The 15,835-nt window shown below is 50.1% G+C and overlaps 3 protein-coding genes across 3 annotated transcripts in view; 1 reads left to right on the top strand and 2 right to left on the bottom strand.

Annotated features, from left to right (window-relative positions):
• Positions 1 to 11,127, top strand: part of WWC2 (WW and C2 domain containing 2) — a 131,148-nt gene extending 120,021 nt beyond the window's left edge. The window contains exons 19-23 of the mRNA XM_037055135.1: positions 460 to 624; positions 1,985 to 2,077; positions 3,078 to 3,308; positions 7,274 to 7,401; positions 8,442 to 11,127. Coding sequence (XP_036911030.1) covers positions 460 to 624; positions 1,985 to 2,077; positions 3,078 to 3,308; positions 7,274 to 7,401; positions 8,442 to 8,508 — 684 coding nt within the window. The 3' untranslated portion in view covers positions 8,509 to 11,127. The remainder of the gene's footprint in view (positions 1 to 459; positions 625 to 1,984; positions 2,078 to 3,077; positions 3,309 to 7,273; positions 7,402 to 8,441) is intronic.
• An 813-nt stretch (positions 11,128 to 11,940) lies between these two features.
• LOC118993062 (claudin-22-like) lies at positions 11,941 to 12,742 on the bottom strand. The gene has a single exon (XM_037055136.1). The coding sequence runs from the start codon at positions 12,728 to 12,730 to the stop codon at positions 12,074 to 12,076; it is 657 nt and encodes a 218-aa protein (XP_036911031.1). The 5' UTR covers positions 12,731 to 12,742; the 3' UTR covers positions 11,941 to 12,073.
• Positions 12,743 to 14,149: 1,407 nt separating this feature from the next.
• LOC118992991 (putative claudin-24) lies at positions 14,150 to 15,580 on the bottom strand. The gene has a single exon (XM_037055066.1). The coding sequence runs from the start codon at positions 14,901 to 14,903 to the stop codon at positions 14,241 to 14,243; it is 663 nt and encodes a 220-aa protein (XP_036910961.1). The 5' UTR covers positions 14,904 to 15,580; the 3' UTR covers positions 14,150 to 14,240.
• Positions 15,581 to 15,835: the final 255 nt, after the last annotated feature.

The following is a 15,835-nucleotide window of genomic DNA, read 5'->3' on the forward strand; positions in this document are numbered from 1 at the left end:
ACACGTATAATTCCGTGTTCTGTGCCAACCTATAACTTTGCCTTGTATTTTCATTTTCTTATATTTAATTGCTTTTATCACTTATTCTGGAAAAGAAAAACTAGTCAGTTTAATGACAGTTAATGATGAGGCGTGCCCAGATAAGGTTGTTTGCAGGGCGGCAATTAGCCTCTATAAATGCAGACCTTCATTCTTCAGGCCTAATCTGTCTCAGGTGACGCCCCCATTTAGGGTGACCTTGTTAGACAGATATTCCCCTGCCACTCGCCCCCTCCTATCCCCCCTCCCCAGCCCGTGGAGGTCCACCTCCTGGGGTCCCCATCAGGCGTACAGAAGCCCTCTCTCCGAAGTGACCCCAGTGCTGGATGAGCCTCTGTTGGAAGGTTAGGTCTTTTGCACTACGAAAAAAGGGTCATAAATGTGTCCACGTGCATCACTGACAAAGGACTTCTGTTCCAGGTTGACAAAGAGACAAACACGGAGGAGGCGGAGGACACTAGCCTGGCGGTGCGGCCCAAAGAGCTCGGCGGGCGGAGCGCTCGGCAGCGCCCCCTGGTGAGGAGCAGCGTGATCGTGCGCTCGCAGACCTTCTCCCCCGGGGAGCGCAGCCAGTACGTGTGCCGGGTAAGGACCGCGAGCCGGTGAGGACCACCCTCCTGCCTGCTGGGCGCCCGGGGCAACTCGGCAGTCCGCGTGAGCGGTGGAAATGCTCTATAAAATACCCATTGCCCTGGCTGGTGTAGCTCAGTGGATTGAGCGCAGGCCTGCGAACCACACGATCGTGGTTCGATTCCCAGTCAGGGCACATGCCTGGGTTGCAGGCCAGTTCCCAGCAGGGGACTCTGTATCTTAAGGTGTCTCTGTATCTATTCAGTCTGTATCTTAAGGTGACTTGAGATTCATCTTTTGTAGACCTCTGCTGTACATTATATGCCATGTAAGAAGTCCTTCTGGTTCTATTTCCAGTAGTATTTATGATTTAGAGAAATAAAGTTTTAATATTATAAAATGGGTTAGGAAACACTGTTAAAATGCATACTCCTTCGATTCAAGAAATGTCTTTATGAAACAACTGCTATTAAGTGTGTTTCTGGATGCTTGGGATTTGTGAGCAACAGAGACCCGAGCTCTCGCCTTGTAGAACCTGTCCTCTCATGCGTGGAAGCAAGCAGTGAACAGTACACCCGACGAGTAAATGTCTGGATGGGGGCCAGGGCGGTGAAGACCAGGGGCTGGGAATGGTGAGGACGAGGGCTGCACCCTGAGGAGGGCTCCAGGGGGCGGCTTTGCTAATGTGACCTTTCAAAGACCTGCCTCGGGCGAGGGAGTGGGGATGAGATCTCCAGTTAAGAATTTGCTAGGCTGGGCAAACTGTGTCTTCACTCAAATTCTGAGCCCTCTCCATCAACCTTTCTTTTAAAAATGAATAGTGTGCCCTGGCTGGGGTAGCTCAGTGTATTGAGTGTGGTCTTCGAACTAAGGGGTCACCGGTTCGATTCCCAGTCAGGGCACATGCCTGGGTTGCAGGCCAGGTCCCCAGTGGGGGCCATGTGAGAGGCAACCACACATTGATGTTTCTCTCCCTCTCTTTCTCCCTCCATTACTTCTCTCTAAAAATAAATAAGTAAAATCTTTTAAAAAACGAATAGTGTGTATTAGCTGAAAATGCAAAGGATTTTCCCCCCAGAGTTGGTATAATTAACACATAGCTTCTGATAACTGCCACCAAAAGGCAAATGTTTAAATTATTTATGATGAGCCTCTGTTGTAAGGTTAGATATGTCTTTCAAACATGAAAGAAAGGGTCATATAATCGTGAGTTATTTAGGAAAGCATACAGCAGGGAAAAGCTTGTTTGCAGAGGATTTTCTTTCAGAAATAAACTGGTATCACCACGTGCTTTTTCTGGCCAACTGTCCGTTGTCAGCTTCCTCTACACTCTGTTATGCAGAGTTTTACTTTTTTTTTTATCCTTTATTGCCAGTTAAACCGAAGTGACAGTGACAGCTCAACCCTCGCTAAAAAGTCTCTGTTTGTGAGAAACTCCACTGAACGGCGCAGTCTAAGGGTCAGAAGGGTACGTATTTCCTCACCGCAGCCCACGGCCCGAGCCCCGCCCCCAGTCAGGGCCTCGAAGCGTGAGCACCAGAGCTGCCATGGAGGGGGGGCAGGGCGGGAGGGGGGGGCTGTGGCTTCCTGCACTTGGCCTGTTGAACGGAGCTGCTGTGAAGACAGAGCCGCAAATGTCTGCAGTTACGGAGATGGGCAGGGGGTGCGTGGGGGACCATTTTCACCCGTCACAGGTTGGGGTCCCTAGCTAATCAATGCAGGAAGTTGCTCTGCTGTGTCAATGGACCAGGGCCGGGTGGGTTGCCCACATTCCTACCAAACCACACCTGGCTCCTGAGCAATTGTGGGCAACGTGTGACAGCTGGTACCTCCTCTCAGGCCAGTGATGAGGGGTGAGAGCTGATATGAGACAATGGGAAAGCAACGAGGGAGGAGCCAGGATTCGAGCCTTGATCCGAGGAGGGGGTCCGAATGTTAGCTCCGCGGACCAGCGGCCTTCCAGCTGGCCCTCACAGCAGTGGTAGCCGAGGTTGTAAGCCCTGGGAGTAGTTCTGTGTCCTGCAGTGAGGGGAATGTACGTTCCCTGTGACACACCTGATTTTCACAGAGGGTGGCCTTCGTGTAGTCAGGTGGTCAGGCTAAGTGAGGCTCTGCTGTGGGAAAAGTCTCTGAGGTTAGAAACCGTCAAGGTTTATTTCTTGCTTAGCTGCTTGGTCCCTGCATCTGGGCTGGATGCTCTCCTCCTTCTGTCCCCACTCGTGACTCCTCTCCAGATCTTTGCTGTCCCTCCGGCAAGTGACAGAAATGTGCAAGTCACATACTGCATTGAAAAGCTTCTGCCCAGAAGTGACACGCACCACTCCCAACTGGACCTGCCTCTGGCCAGAGCGAGTGGCTCGGCTGGTCACGCCTCGCCCACGGGGGCAAGGCCATGCCACCCAGCACGCGCCAGGAAGCAGGAGCAGCGCCATGACAGGGGCTCTGTGGTTTGTTTTCCGGCCATGCAGGCGGTCTGCCAGCCCGTCCTCAGGAGAGCGGCGCAGGAGCGCCCGGCGCGCACGTCCCTGGATTTGGAGCTGGACCTGCAGGCCTCCCTGACCCGCCAGAACCGCCTCAACGACGAGCTGCAGGCCCTGCGAGGCTTGCGGCAGAAGCTGGAGGCGCTGAAAGCTCAGGGGGAGACGGGCCTCCCCGAGGGCGTGCTGCAGGACGAGCAGTTCCAGACGATCCTGAAGCAGGTACAGGCCCCGGGCGGCCCTCTTCCCCGGGGGCTGGCGTAGGGGGGCCTTCTCAAAGCCACCTGGCAGGAGGTGCCCGGGCCAGACCTCCCTGGGGGGAAATCTGAAAGAGATTAGTCACGCCCTTAAACTGGTAGAAACTCTCGCCCATAGTATCAATTTCTCTTTGCGGCCCAAAGTTCTTTTTCCATCGTAGAGTGTTTGGTACTTTAGGGAAACGTTGAGTCACTCAACGGACCAGCACTGCTCATTCTAGATGGAACTCAGAAACTTAACGTATAAATTTCAGGGATCAAACTGGCACCAATGGTTTTCACAGAAAGTTTAAGCAACAAAATGCTTAATGCGTATCTGCATTATGTCCCCCCCACCCCACCCCTGGTAGAAAGAAACCGTCACACAAAGCAGGAGCTCCGTAGGCACCTGCCCGGTGGGGACAGCCTGGAAAATTGGACACTGGAACATCGGGAGGGACATTCGTAAAGTATACGCGTGTCCAACCAGCAGGCTGTACACCTGAAATTAATACAAAATAATACTGAGTGTAAACTGTCATTGGAAAGTAGAGTTAAAAAATATATGCCCACAATTTGGACGAATATCTAGGAAAATATAACATATTAGAACTGAGGAAAGAAGCGGGGGGTGGGAAATCTAAATTCCTACACCTCCTGTTTCCCCCCCTACCTCTTAAGGAAATACGAGCAGTGATGGTATTGATGGGGGATGTGAGGTTCGCTGTTTTTAGGGTAACACTTGTTTTCGTTCTACATAAAAGAGACACTTTATCCCAATAGATGAAAAGAGGAGGGTGTGCAGAGCCCAAGAGCCCAGGAGACAGACCTCAGGACTGACCCAGATGGGCTGCTTGGCGCCCTGGAGTGAGAATCAAGGTGTGGTGTGCACCTGTCCATTTCCGTGGTTTGTCTCCTATTGAGCCAGTCAAGAACCATGGGTTTTCAGATGCAGGAAATTCTGTGAGGGGCCTCTTGGGGGACTGGTTCCCTATAGAAAAGAGAAACCTCTCCCTGCAAACCCTCCCTCCCCTGGGGGGCCTTCTGCCTGGTCCACCTGTGCCCCGGGGTGTGAGGAGGCTGCCATTCTGCTTCCTCCCTGTTAGAGTACTTTGTGCCAAACATCCACTCCACCCTTGGCGAACATCTCCGCCACGTGGTGAAGTCCTGATGAGCTTGCTTACCAGATGTGATGCAACCCTATTTTGGGTCACGTTTGCCCCCCACCTGCCTGTAGAATAAAGAGTTTCCCCGTGACTGTAAAGTGTGATGAAAAGCTGGCTGGCAGGCATGGTTGGCGGCCCCAGGAGAGCAGGGTCACTTGGGGCCTGTGTCCTGCCCCCAGAGTTAGGCATGGCCGCAGTGTGGGCAACCTTGGTCCAGGCTGTGGGGGGGACCACGTTCCAGGAACACCAGGGTCTGCAGTGTTACCAGATCAGATCAGTTAGGATTCCTAGGGATTGTGCAACACACCATTGCTACGTGAGCCTCAGCTCTCTGGTGGACTGCCCTGAAACCAGAGTTGCAGGCTGTTCAGTGCCCAGCATTCTGAGTGGCCTGGTTGCACCCCCAGGCTGCTGAGATCCCTGCCTGCCCCTGGTTGGTTTGTTTCCATACCTGTCAAACCGTCCGTGGTGACCAATGTAATCTCTGAAATGTCAGGTCAGTTTCCCAGACGCAATATGAAGTTGAACTAAGTTCTCTTGTAAGTGACCTCTTTGAAAAGTGTCACCTCTGCCATCGGGCAACCAGGGGTGTGACACGAGTGGCCGTTTCCCCTTCCTTCCTCCACATATTATCATTTTGACTCCCCCTCTTGCAAATCGCCATCCGGAAGGGCTAACATCCCTGCCGCCGCCGCCTCCGTGCAGGCCCCAGAGCGCTCCTCTCCGTGTCGGTGCTGCCCTGGGGTGTAGGGCTTTGCTCTCCACCATCTCAACACCCTCAGGACCTCGGCAGAAGCTCAGTGTCTAACTGCTTCCCATATCGGTGAGGTTTGGAGAGACCTGTGGACCTAGAAGCCTGCGTGGCCTGAAAGAGCCAAGCTGCAGGGCATGTGGGGTACTCGGGTAGTTCTGAAGTCCAAGGTAGGTGTGGGTCTTCGAAGCTTTCGCACCTGAAGATGATCACAGTTCAGGCTTTCATGGGTCACACAGAGCAGGTCTTCAAGGAGCCATAGGAAACACCAAGCCCGCCGTCTTTGTGTCCTTCTGCCTGGTGGCCCTGTCTCATCAAGTAACAGTAACGAAAAACTTGCAAAGCAGGTGGCATTTATACCATTTTTAAAACAACTGATTCTCCTGAGTCCACGTATTTTCATGTTTACTTTTACCAATGCCGGGCACATGTATAGACAGACCACGTGAGTTACATATGTCCCTCGGCCACCACGGAGGTCGAGAGCCAGCGCTGTGAGAACACAGGCTGTTTCATCGTGTGCCTTCCGTCACGGCTACAGGAGTAGCTAATAGCCCCTGGCTTCTCTGTGCTGTTCCCTTCATCTCTGTGTCCCCTTCTTTACATGCATGCAGACACTCCAACCCGCACTCACACGCGGCCCTTCCATTCCCCGTCGTCATGCTGGGGACTTGGGAGCTTTTCAGCAGGTGCTCGTAAAATGCCTAACAATGAGCAGAGAACCTGCCAATTGCCACAGAAATATGGCTCCCAGAAAGGCGGTTTGCTGAAGCCAGTGGCGCACCCTGGATTTACTGCCCCTCAGGGAAGCCATCAGGTATCTGGGTCACCCTCTAACTGCACCCCCCGTGGTGACTGGTGTCTGTCTTGTAGAGTGGAATAAAACTCTAGGCTCAGACACTGTCCTCAAATACTTCTCCTCCTCCTCCCGAGGAGGCAGCAGGCAGCTGGAGGGCGGTGCGTGGATCCCGGGCAGTGCATCCCACTGCCTGGGCGTCTTCACACGACTGTAGGTAAATCTCCAGGCCTTCCTGCGGGTCAGGCCCCCGGCACGTAAACTGAAGGTTGGCCACGCTCTTCTGGAGCCTGGGGCAGCGCAAGGGGCACCCGACCCTCGATCCTCAGGGACCAGGCTTCTCATCCGACTCGCTGGGCGCAGGGGCAGAGGTGACGGGGGAGCTGACACCTTTCCAGAGGAACCTCAGGGCGCCCACAAAGCCAAAACTTGTTTTTCTTCCTCAGAGTGTTTCCCTGTCAAAAAGCCGATGGTCTGTGGTGCAACGCGTTTTGAAATTTAAAATAATACAGATGTTCACCTTTTTAAAAGAATCTGTTAAGACAGTTATGCACCAGAGATATTAACACACTCATTCAACCAAATTAATCTCACTGACTGCAGTGAGGCACTCACCACTGAGACTTCACCGCCCGCAGCTTTGGCTACGACTGACCATTCACTGACAAAAAGCTCACGATGTGATTTGTCACCCAGGTTTCTGGAGACAGATACAGGTACAGATATAAATCCTAAACACGGAGACCGGCGTAGACCTCAGCGAGGTGTATACTGACTCAGCAGAAAGAGGAGTATCTCGTGTGTTCTATGGTCAGTTTGTTTTGCAGCAAATGAAGCCAAGTTTCGAAGTGCCTGTACAGTCACCCCAAAAAGGCTGTTGGTGGAAAATATCAGCAGCCACGAGGCTACTCAGAGGGACTGTCTGACCAGGGCTTCGCAGGGGAGAAAGCAGACCAAGAAACTGCACTCACGGGGAAGGAGATGAAAGACTGAGCGGGATCCCAGGGGCCCATTGTGTTCCTGGTCTGATTAAACACATTTTCTTGGGGAAACTGGGCCAGATGTTCTCACCTGGGTGGATCCAGCAGACACCTCCCTCCCTGGTGCTTCCTGACCTCCCCAGTGTGCAAGTCAGTACACGGTTCTTCAAGTCTGTGAAGCCTCAGGGCGTGCCCCTGCGGATGTCCACTCAATAATCGGTGTTTCCTGGGGGGTTGGGTTTGGACTTCCCTCTCCAGGCTGAACAGTCCAAAGAGGAGCAGAAGCAAGGCTTGAGCGCGGAGAAGCTGATGAGGCAGGTCTCCAAGGACGTGTGCCGGCTCCGGGAGCAGAGCCGGAAGGTGCCGCGGCAGGTGCAGTCCTTCAGGTACACGCCTTGCGGGGTCACCGCTGGGGTGTCGTCCTGTGGTCCGAATCAAGCAGGGTTCACCAGGAGTGCCCTGGACATCCGCTGGTGTCCACCTTCCTCAATTCTCACTTGTGTCTGCTATGGAATTGAACAAACCGAAGGACACTAGACCATGAAGATGAGTCTCATTCCAACTCCCAGCATATTTTCACTTTTCCTTTTGTCCTGCCTCTTTCCCTTGGTCTTTTCCACCTCTTTCTAGTTTCTGGCCCCACACTCCCACCCCATCCAGACTCTTATGTTCTCGTCGGGGGGGGGGGGTCAGACAGAAACCTATCCTCAGCTACCAGCATATCTGCATACAGGACACACGCTCAGTACATGTGTGTCTATGGGACAGTAGGTACAAGGTGAAGATTTTGTAGGAAAAATAGCAGACACATGGCCCCTGTCTTTGGTAACTATACACTCTGAAAGCCTTATTGTCTTAACACTCTCTCAACCTCTGACAACCATCCAGCTGCTTTCCTTCCCAACTTCTGCCTTTCGGGTTGTTGCTGCCTGTCCCTGCTTCAGGACCCAGGACACATTCACCCTTAAAACAGCTGGGTCCATCTCCCTTCATCTGAGTCAGGGTTATTTATCGCTCATCGAGCTGCAGAATCCCCATCGTAAAGTGTTTTCCTGCTATCGTGATTTTCTGTGAGGTTCCTGAGAACTTTCCTGGGACTTCGCCGTCTTCACTCCTCTCCAGCCTGGTTTAGAGATGCCCCTACCTGGGCTGACCACCCGTGTTGGAAGTCCGGGAAGGGAGGGCCCTGCCGGGGTCTGCAGGGGACGGGTCTGCAGGGGACGGGCAATGAGCCAGAGCTGCCGTCTTCCTGCACTCTGCTGGCAGGGCAGAGGCCCTCTTGATTTTGAGCGGCGTCCTTTGGGAAAGGGGTTCCTGCTGCCCAGGCTTGTGGACCCGCCTCGGGAGGTCTGGGGACCATTTCTCGTGGTCGCAGAGTCTTGGCAGCCTCATAGTGAAGTGGGTCTGTCCCTCTCCCCGACTCCAGGGAGAAGATCGCCTACTTCACCAGAGCGAAGATCAGCATCCCGTCCCTGCCGGCTGACGACGTGTGACTCCATCGCTGAGGAAATGAGCGTGTCCTGGAGAGGCAGGGGGCCGAACGCTGGTTTTGTGGGTTGGCCTGTGGGGGCTGTACTGGAGCTCTCGGCTCTGAAGGAGCTTTTACGTCACGTCAGGATCTCAACATGGTAATTTGTAAAGTACCTTGAATGTAATTTTTATATTAAAAAAAGCAAAAAAAAATCAGAGAACCAAAATGGGATGATCAGGCACACACATGGTGTGTGTTGCCAAGGGCCTTTATTTTGTGAAAGCGGAATTGAGGCAGAACCCGGGGTGTGTCCTGTTGAACGGACTCTGGAGAAAGAACCCACACGAGGTGGTCTTTGCTTTTCCTCTGCTTTCCCGTGAGTAGACCCGGAAGCTGGCCAGAGTGCCACGCGGTGTTCTTGAACCGGAGACCAGCTTGGTACAGTTAACCGGGAGCTTCAGTGCAGCATTCCAGGTCCAACTGTGTCCATTTCCGTACCCTGTGTTGGAACGCCTTGTTTCCTTAAAACGGTCTCGTTTTTGTCCTTTTCTGTTGGTCTAAAGGAAACAAAAACAAAACGCAGAGTCCCAGAGCAGAGTGCAAACAAAGGCGCTGTGCTCCCGGCCGGAGGTAAAGACCCTGTGGCAGTTGGCTTCAGGGGCAGGGAGGACAAAGGAGAAAGCCAGGCACCCTGTGGCACCCCGATAGAGGCACCCCGCTCGGCCAGAGCAGGGGAGGCCTCCAGACATGAGTTTCTGGCCTCCGAGGTCTGAGGGTGGTGTCAAGGAGAGGAGCACAGTGGCCCAACATCTAAGGACAGACATTCTGATGACGTGGAGGGAAGTGCATCAGCGCTGATTTGCTGAGATCAGGAAGAGAGGAAAGGGTATCTTGAATGAATCAAAGTTGCCAAAACAAAATTAAAGCTTTTGTTAAACAGATTGGTAGCATGTGTAGCAATGACTTTGCAGCTCTCATTTAGGGGGCCCTACCTATCACTCGTGGTGAGGAGCTGGGAAGCAAAGAGAAGAGGGTGCCTGGTGAGATTTTTAATTTGAAGCATAGGCTGTCATTTGCTTTAAAAAAAAGCCGTTGCCAAGGATCGGATTTAGACACACGATCTGATCAAAGGGTCTTCTGGGTAGAATTTTAGCTAACCCAGCCCAAGCATGTCCTCACAGAAACAGAACCCCAGTGTAGCTCAGCCTGCGTAAAGGCTTCTAAAACCAACAGTTTTATGCAATTTATCATACTTATTACTCACTCTGTAATACTGGAAGAGGTCATTTTTGGCTAGCCACCTTTTCATAGCAAACTAAATCAGTTTTTTTTTAGAAATGCAAATGTCCTCTTGAAGGACTGGGCCCCTTTACACACACACACACACACACACACACACACACACACACGCACACTTCTATCTCTAAGCTAGAACCCTCACTAGCAAGAATTATTTTCTTGAAAGTCATCACACGTATTTTAGATGTTCATTTTGTCAGAATTGAAGTTCAAATGAAGCCATTTCTGAGCCTAGAAGTTTAATTAGTTTTTCCTAAGTGTCCCACCACTCACATACGAATGTCTCTGAAGCTGTAACTGGACATGGCACCACTCTGCAAAGCCTGCCTGGTGGGCTGAGCACGGTCCTTCGGGGCCGTCCAGTTCATTCTGTCAGATGAGGAAAGCGAGAGGAAACTACCATCCATCCTTGTCAAGGTCAAATGTGAAAGACAGAGGTTTATTTAATGTAGGATCAAATGAAGGCCAGCTGCTTTCAGCTTCTTAGTTTGACCATGAAAATGTTTGTAGGAGTATGTGTAGTTGCACCGTACGATTTTATTTTCCTCATTTATTTATTTACGGTCTTATTTATGTTCTGTTTAATATATAGTTCGGTTCTGGCCATTTTAAATGTTTGACATAGAAGAGGCTATATGGGAATATTTACAGCTTTATAAATCTTCATCAGACTAGTTGTTAACTTTTTGTGATACAAGAAGTTTCAGTCAAGTATAAAAGAGTAAAATCTGTCTCAGGCCGGTAGTTAACTCTTGTGACCAAGATGCTTTTGGTCTTATTTTACAAAATTTGCTCATTTCTAACATGAGAGATACTTATTTTAATATAATCCTTTTTCACACTTTAAGAATCAATAATAGTGTTGTGTATTTATAGGCAACTTTTAACAATCCTGTCATCTTTGTACTAACCCAAGTGATTCACAATGACAAAACATTTTAATAACATCACAAAAGCATATGAACAATATGAATTTTAATATTATAAATACTATTTTTTAAAAGTAGAATTTATTCTGCACAGGTAAAAAGAATATAATATTTAGTTCTCAAGTTTGAATTCTCAGTATGTTATTGCAACTTTGTATATCGGAATCTAAGTGTCGCAGGTACAGAAAGAATGTTGCTAGCCAAGTGAACAAACAACATTCAGCTGGTCTCTGTAGCATGCAAATCAAATAAATTTAAAGTCTTTTTTTTCTGCTATTACTTTATCTATATTGTATTAAATATCAAAAGCTCAGGACTGAACTAAATATTTAATCAGGTTAAATTCTGAATCTGTTTCTGTTTTAATTTGTCTTGCTTGTAAACGTGTGCAAATACATCACATAGATTAACTAGTTTCTGCACTTTTCCTTTGTCTGTGGGCGGGGAAAAAAAACGGCTTTTGTTTTTTCTTTTTTTTCCAACAAAGATACATATTGCCTAAGACTTTATTTGTGTCCTTCGTTGTTGAGGTAATTTCCCTGACTGGCTCAAACACAAGAGTTTACTTTGAACTGTGTAGCAAGCAAATATAAAATCTTTCACGAAGAATTCCCCAAGCCAGCAATTTGTTGTGAAGACATTAGTTGGACGAGGTGTAAAACCCGGCTCCGGAGCCAGCCGGCCGGGAGGTTCGCCGCCCACACACTCCAGTGCTGCTCTGCAGCGCCCCCTGCGGCCGCTCTACAGCGGCCGGGGTTCGAGGACCATCCCCCACTCCTGAGGTGCCGAGGCAGGAGAGTACGTGGCCGGCTCACGGGACAGGCTCCGCAAGAGTTCTGAAGTCTCCGATTAAAGAGATGATGAGCCCACGGCTCTCACCTCTCGAGCTTCCAAAGAGCCGGCATTCTTTTAGTTATAGCAGATGCCATACATTTTAAATAAATACGCAGTGAGACTGTTCCTATATAGTAGGTGGTCTTAAACACCTGGAAGAAGTGATTAGCAGTAAGATTTCCAATTGCCAGGATGATGCATCCCTACAAATAACACCTTCAAAGATACGTTAAGTACTGATAGAATGTTTTATTTGCCAGTTCTGTGCAATCACAGAATCTGTTAAAATTCAGAAAACTCGTTTACAGTAATGAGCATGAACACTATTAAGTCGTGATTGGTTTTGGAGTCAGAGTAAGAGATAAAAGGGGGCTTATCGTCTTAGAAAGAAATCCTAGTGGAAGCAGCTGGAGGCCACGTGCGCTGTGGAGAAAAGCCCAGCGACGGGTGACTGCAGGAGGAAACCCCCCGTTGTCTGGACTGCAGCCCACAGCGCCAGAGTGGGGGCCGAGGGGGCCCTCTGACTTAGATTTGCAGGTCCCTCATCTCCAGGTACTGACGGAGACCCTGTGCCTCCGCCACTGAGCCGTGGCCCGAAGCCAGAGGAGCGTGGGCAGAACAGGCTGCCCAGATGAGCAGACACCCCCCTAGCAGGAGAAAGAACCCACCAAACCAGCCGAGGAAGAGGGCCTCCCCAAACTCCCACCTGGGCACAGTCTCCAAGATGGTCTCATCCCAGAACTCCTGGACAGTCACGTGGGCGACCCAGGAGACAGGCACCAGCGCTGCCAGGCCGGAGGTCCAGAGCAGAATCCCTCCCAGGATTAGCAGCTGCTTCTTGAGCTCCTGCTGCCTCTCTCCAATTCTTGAGCAGTCCAGCCCAAACCCGGACACCAGCAGGCCCAGAAAGCCCAGCCCATTGGACAGGAACATCAAAACCCTGGAGACCCGGAGTTCGGCGGGCAGAGCCAGGAAAGAGTCAAAGTCTTTGCATTGTGTCCCCACTTCCTCCTGGATGACGCAGGCTTGCCAGAGTCCTATGGTCCAGTTTTCCATTATATTCAAGTCCAGGTTGAGGTTTTTCCAATGGGGCAGGTAGTTTGTGAGACAGGTTAAAACCCATCCCAGCAAAGAGAGTGAACTTCCAGCTACTTGGGCTGCAGTTCTAAATACTAAAGCCATTCTACAGTCCTGCGAGCTGGAGCCCGACTAATTCCTTCCTTTCAGTTGCGGTGAAAAGTGTGGCACACTTGTGTCCTCACTTGCAGAACTCAGAAATAGTTTTTCATTGTGTATATAAGAGGATTCTTGCCAGAGTCTCTATTGTTTGATTCCATGTTGAATAGGTTTCATAAAAGGAAAGGGAACTAATTCTGCAAACCAGTAACGACAAAGAGTGGCAAGGGCCAGTTTCTAGTAAGCAATTTGTCCCTGGAAGAACATTAGGCATTAATTATCCTCCTCTCGTTGCTAATGTCTAAATGGCTTTCCTGTTCCCAAGCTTCCCAACAAGTCAAAGAACGAAGAAGTCTCAATGCAAAGTGTTTGTTTGACAGTTTGCATTTGGGTTCAAGGCCGGCTCCTTCACATCTAGCTGTTTGCACCTGCCAGGCTTTTGTCTGGGATCGTTCTCGCATTTCAGTCCATATGTCGTGCTACGAAGTGTTAGCGTTTTTAAAAAAGAGTTTAAGAAAAACATTTCTTAAACCAAATACACTAGTCTTAACAGAAATTTCTCTAGCTCTTAGATCAGGCCCGCTTTTGAAAAATTCCTTAGGCTCTGCATACCGCATAACATACGGAACAATGTTAGACAAAATATCAAGTCTGTTTACCTACATTTCTTTCTGTCAAATGCACACATAGGTGCATCAACATTTTTTGCTTAAACGTGTGTTCTATGCTGTGGAAAAGTTAAGCAATGAGACTCTGTAGAGTAAAATCAACATCTCTTGCTGCAACACTGAAATGCACGTCCCCCAAACTTCGTGGCACAAAGGAAAGTTTTTATCAGGGCAAATGAACTGTCGCTATCTCAATATCAAGCAATGATCTTCAATTGTTTAACTTTTTCAGTGTGAGGCTTTTGAGGGAAGAGACAAGAGAGGAGATGGCCAGTATTTTGAATGGACTGAAAACCTTTTAGCCCCGTAAAACACTGTCTCGCGGGGCGCCTTGTAATCTGCACACACAAACCACCGCTGATCGAAGAGGACCAAAGCCGCTGTTGTGGAAATTACGCTTTGGGATCAGCCTAACCTGTGGTCTTGCCAATGTAGAGTTCTTAAAAGATTTCAGTGTGTTAGTTTTCTCTTTAGGAAACAAGGTGATTATTATCTCCAGCTACCAACAAAAACGAATAAAACAGCCTCTCATAGAAAACAAGCACACTAAAGCTAAATCCTGACTATGCTGGTCAACCACCACCACTTTCTGATTCAAATAACCAGATCACTGAAATAGTTTTGCTCCTACCTATGTCATGCATAATTAACACGGTCATTTTCTTTTAGATGTAAGATTGCCTCTTCTCCAGATTTTTGAGGGGGAGGGGGATCCAGGATAAGAGAGTAATTATTAAATGAGAAAATGTGAGCAGCACAGGTTTGGTGGCGTAACCAAGACCCCTGTCTTGTGTCGACTCGTACGTCACGGGTGGTGCAGATAACACGTCTGTCTGGTCTTGTCAAAGTCACACTTTCGGAACTGCGGTGCGATTTTCCGGGTAGGGACACTGAGTCTCTGTTTCTGCCACTGAGCCGTGGCCCGAAGCCAGAGGAGCATGGGCAGAACAGGCTGCCCAGATGAGCAGACACCCCCCTAGCAGGAGAGAGAACCCACCAAACCAGCCGAGGAAGAGGGCCTCCCCAAACTCCCACCTGGGCACAATCTCCGGGATGGTCTCATCCCAGAACTCCTGGACAGTCACGTGGGCGACCCAGGAGACAGGCACCAGCACTGCCAGGCCGGAGGTCCAGAGCAGAATCCCTCCCAGGATTAGCAGCTGCTTCTTAAGCTCCTGCTGCCTCTCTCCAATTCTTGAGCAGTCCAGCCCAAACCCAGACACCAGCAGGCCCAGAAAGCCCAGCCCATTGGACAGGAACATCAAAACCCTGGAGACCCGGAGTTCGGCGGGCAGAGCCAGGAAAGAATCGAAGTCCTTACATTGCCGCCCCACTTCCTCCTGGATGACGCAGGCTTGCCAGAGTCCTAGGGTCCAGTTTTCCATTTCGTTCAAGTCCAGGTTGAGGTTTTTCCAATGGGGCAGATAAGTTGTAAAAATGGATAAAACCCATCCCAGCAAAGACAATAAAAGTCCAACGAATTGCATTACTACTCTAAAGGCAAAAGCCATTGCCACAAATCTGGAGACTTTCTTGCCACCCCTCTAGGAGCCGGAGTCTGTTTGTGGTGGACAACAGTGTGCTGGGCTTGGTTCTACGCTGCCTGGGATATAAGCTTTGCTCGTTAACTCCTTGGGCACCCTGAAATGCGTTTTTGTTCTTCGTGAATACGATGCTTCATGTAAAGGACGCGGGGCTCGGTTCAAACTGTGAGTTAGGCTTTCTGATAAGGATTTGACCTGTTACCTTCCGATTTGCTTGGTAAAATTATATCCCTGGGGCTTGATGATGCTAAGTCTAAGGATGAACAAAGAGGCCTCTATGACCCCTCACCCTAAAGGACAACAGAAATCTTTGTGCTTCAATATGGATTAATTAGATTTTAAGTGGTGATAAAAGCCGGCTCTCTCTATAACAGGACTTCATTGTAATCGCTGAACCTGAGATTTCAGGATGCAAAGCAAACCCTTGCAAAGATAGGCGGGCTTTCCCTATAATCTTCACTCTCCTTGGACTCCCTCAACCTACGCGAGAGCCTGGCCCTGGTTCTTCAGTGTCACAGGGACGCAGCCGGGGCTTGGCAGGAGCGGTTCCGTCAGATTCCTTTGAAAGGTGGATGCTGGTTCACTGGGCTGATTAAAATGGAAACAGTGAGGGGAGGAAGGGCGCGTCCTGGGAAGCTCCGGGTTTCGCAGGGAGGTTTCGTCCATCCTCGTTAAGGACTGGGGTACAGCTTTCTGTCCAGCACTGAGCTGTCTTTACTGTCAAGAGCCCCAGTGTGAAGACTCCCGCAGTTCAGGACATAAGGCTCTGGCCTGGAAACAAGAGCCACAGTGGAGCTGGCCTTTGGGTTTTTCGATTCAGGCGACTCCTTGGGAACACACCGCAGACTGTTCCCTCAGAGGGCTCCCAGGGCTGCTCCAGGCCCTGCAGGGGCCAGCTG

This window comes from Sturnira hondurensis, unplaced genomic scaffold, assembly GCF_014824575.4.
Source record: "Sturnira hondurensis isolate 20B ecotype Veracruz unplaced genomic scaffold, ASM1482457v3 Scaffold0008640, whole genome shotgun sequence".
Lineage (NCBI taxonomy): Eukaryota > Metazoa > Chordata > Mammalia > Chiroptera > Phyllostomidae > Sturnira > Sturnira hondurensis.

What these genes read in the sequence shown, in the direction of transcription:
- LOC118992991 (XM_037055066.1), bottom strand. Translation starts at nt 14,903, where the DNA reads ATGGCTTTTGCCTTTAGAGTAGTAATGCAATTCGTTGGACTTTTATTG.
- LOC118993062 (XM_037055136.1), bottom strand. Translation starts at nt 12,730, where the DNA reads ATGGCTTTAGTATTTAGAACTGCAGCCCAAGTAGCTGGAAGTTCACTC.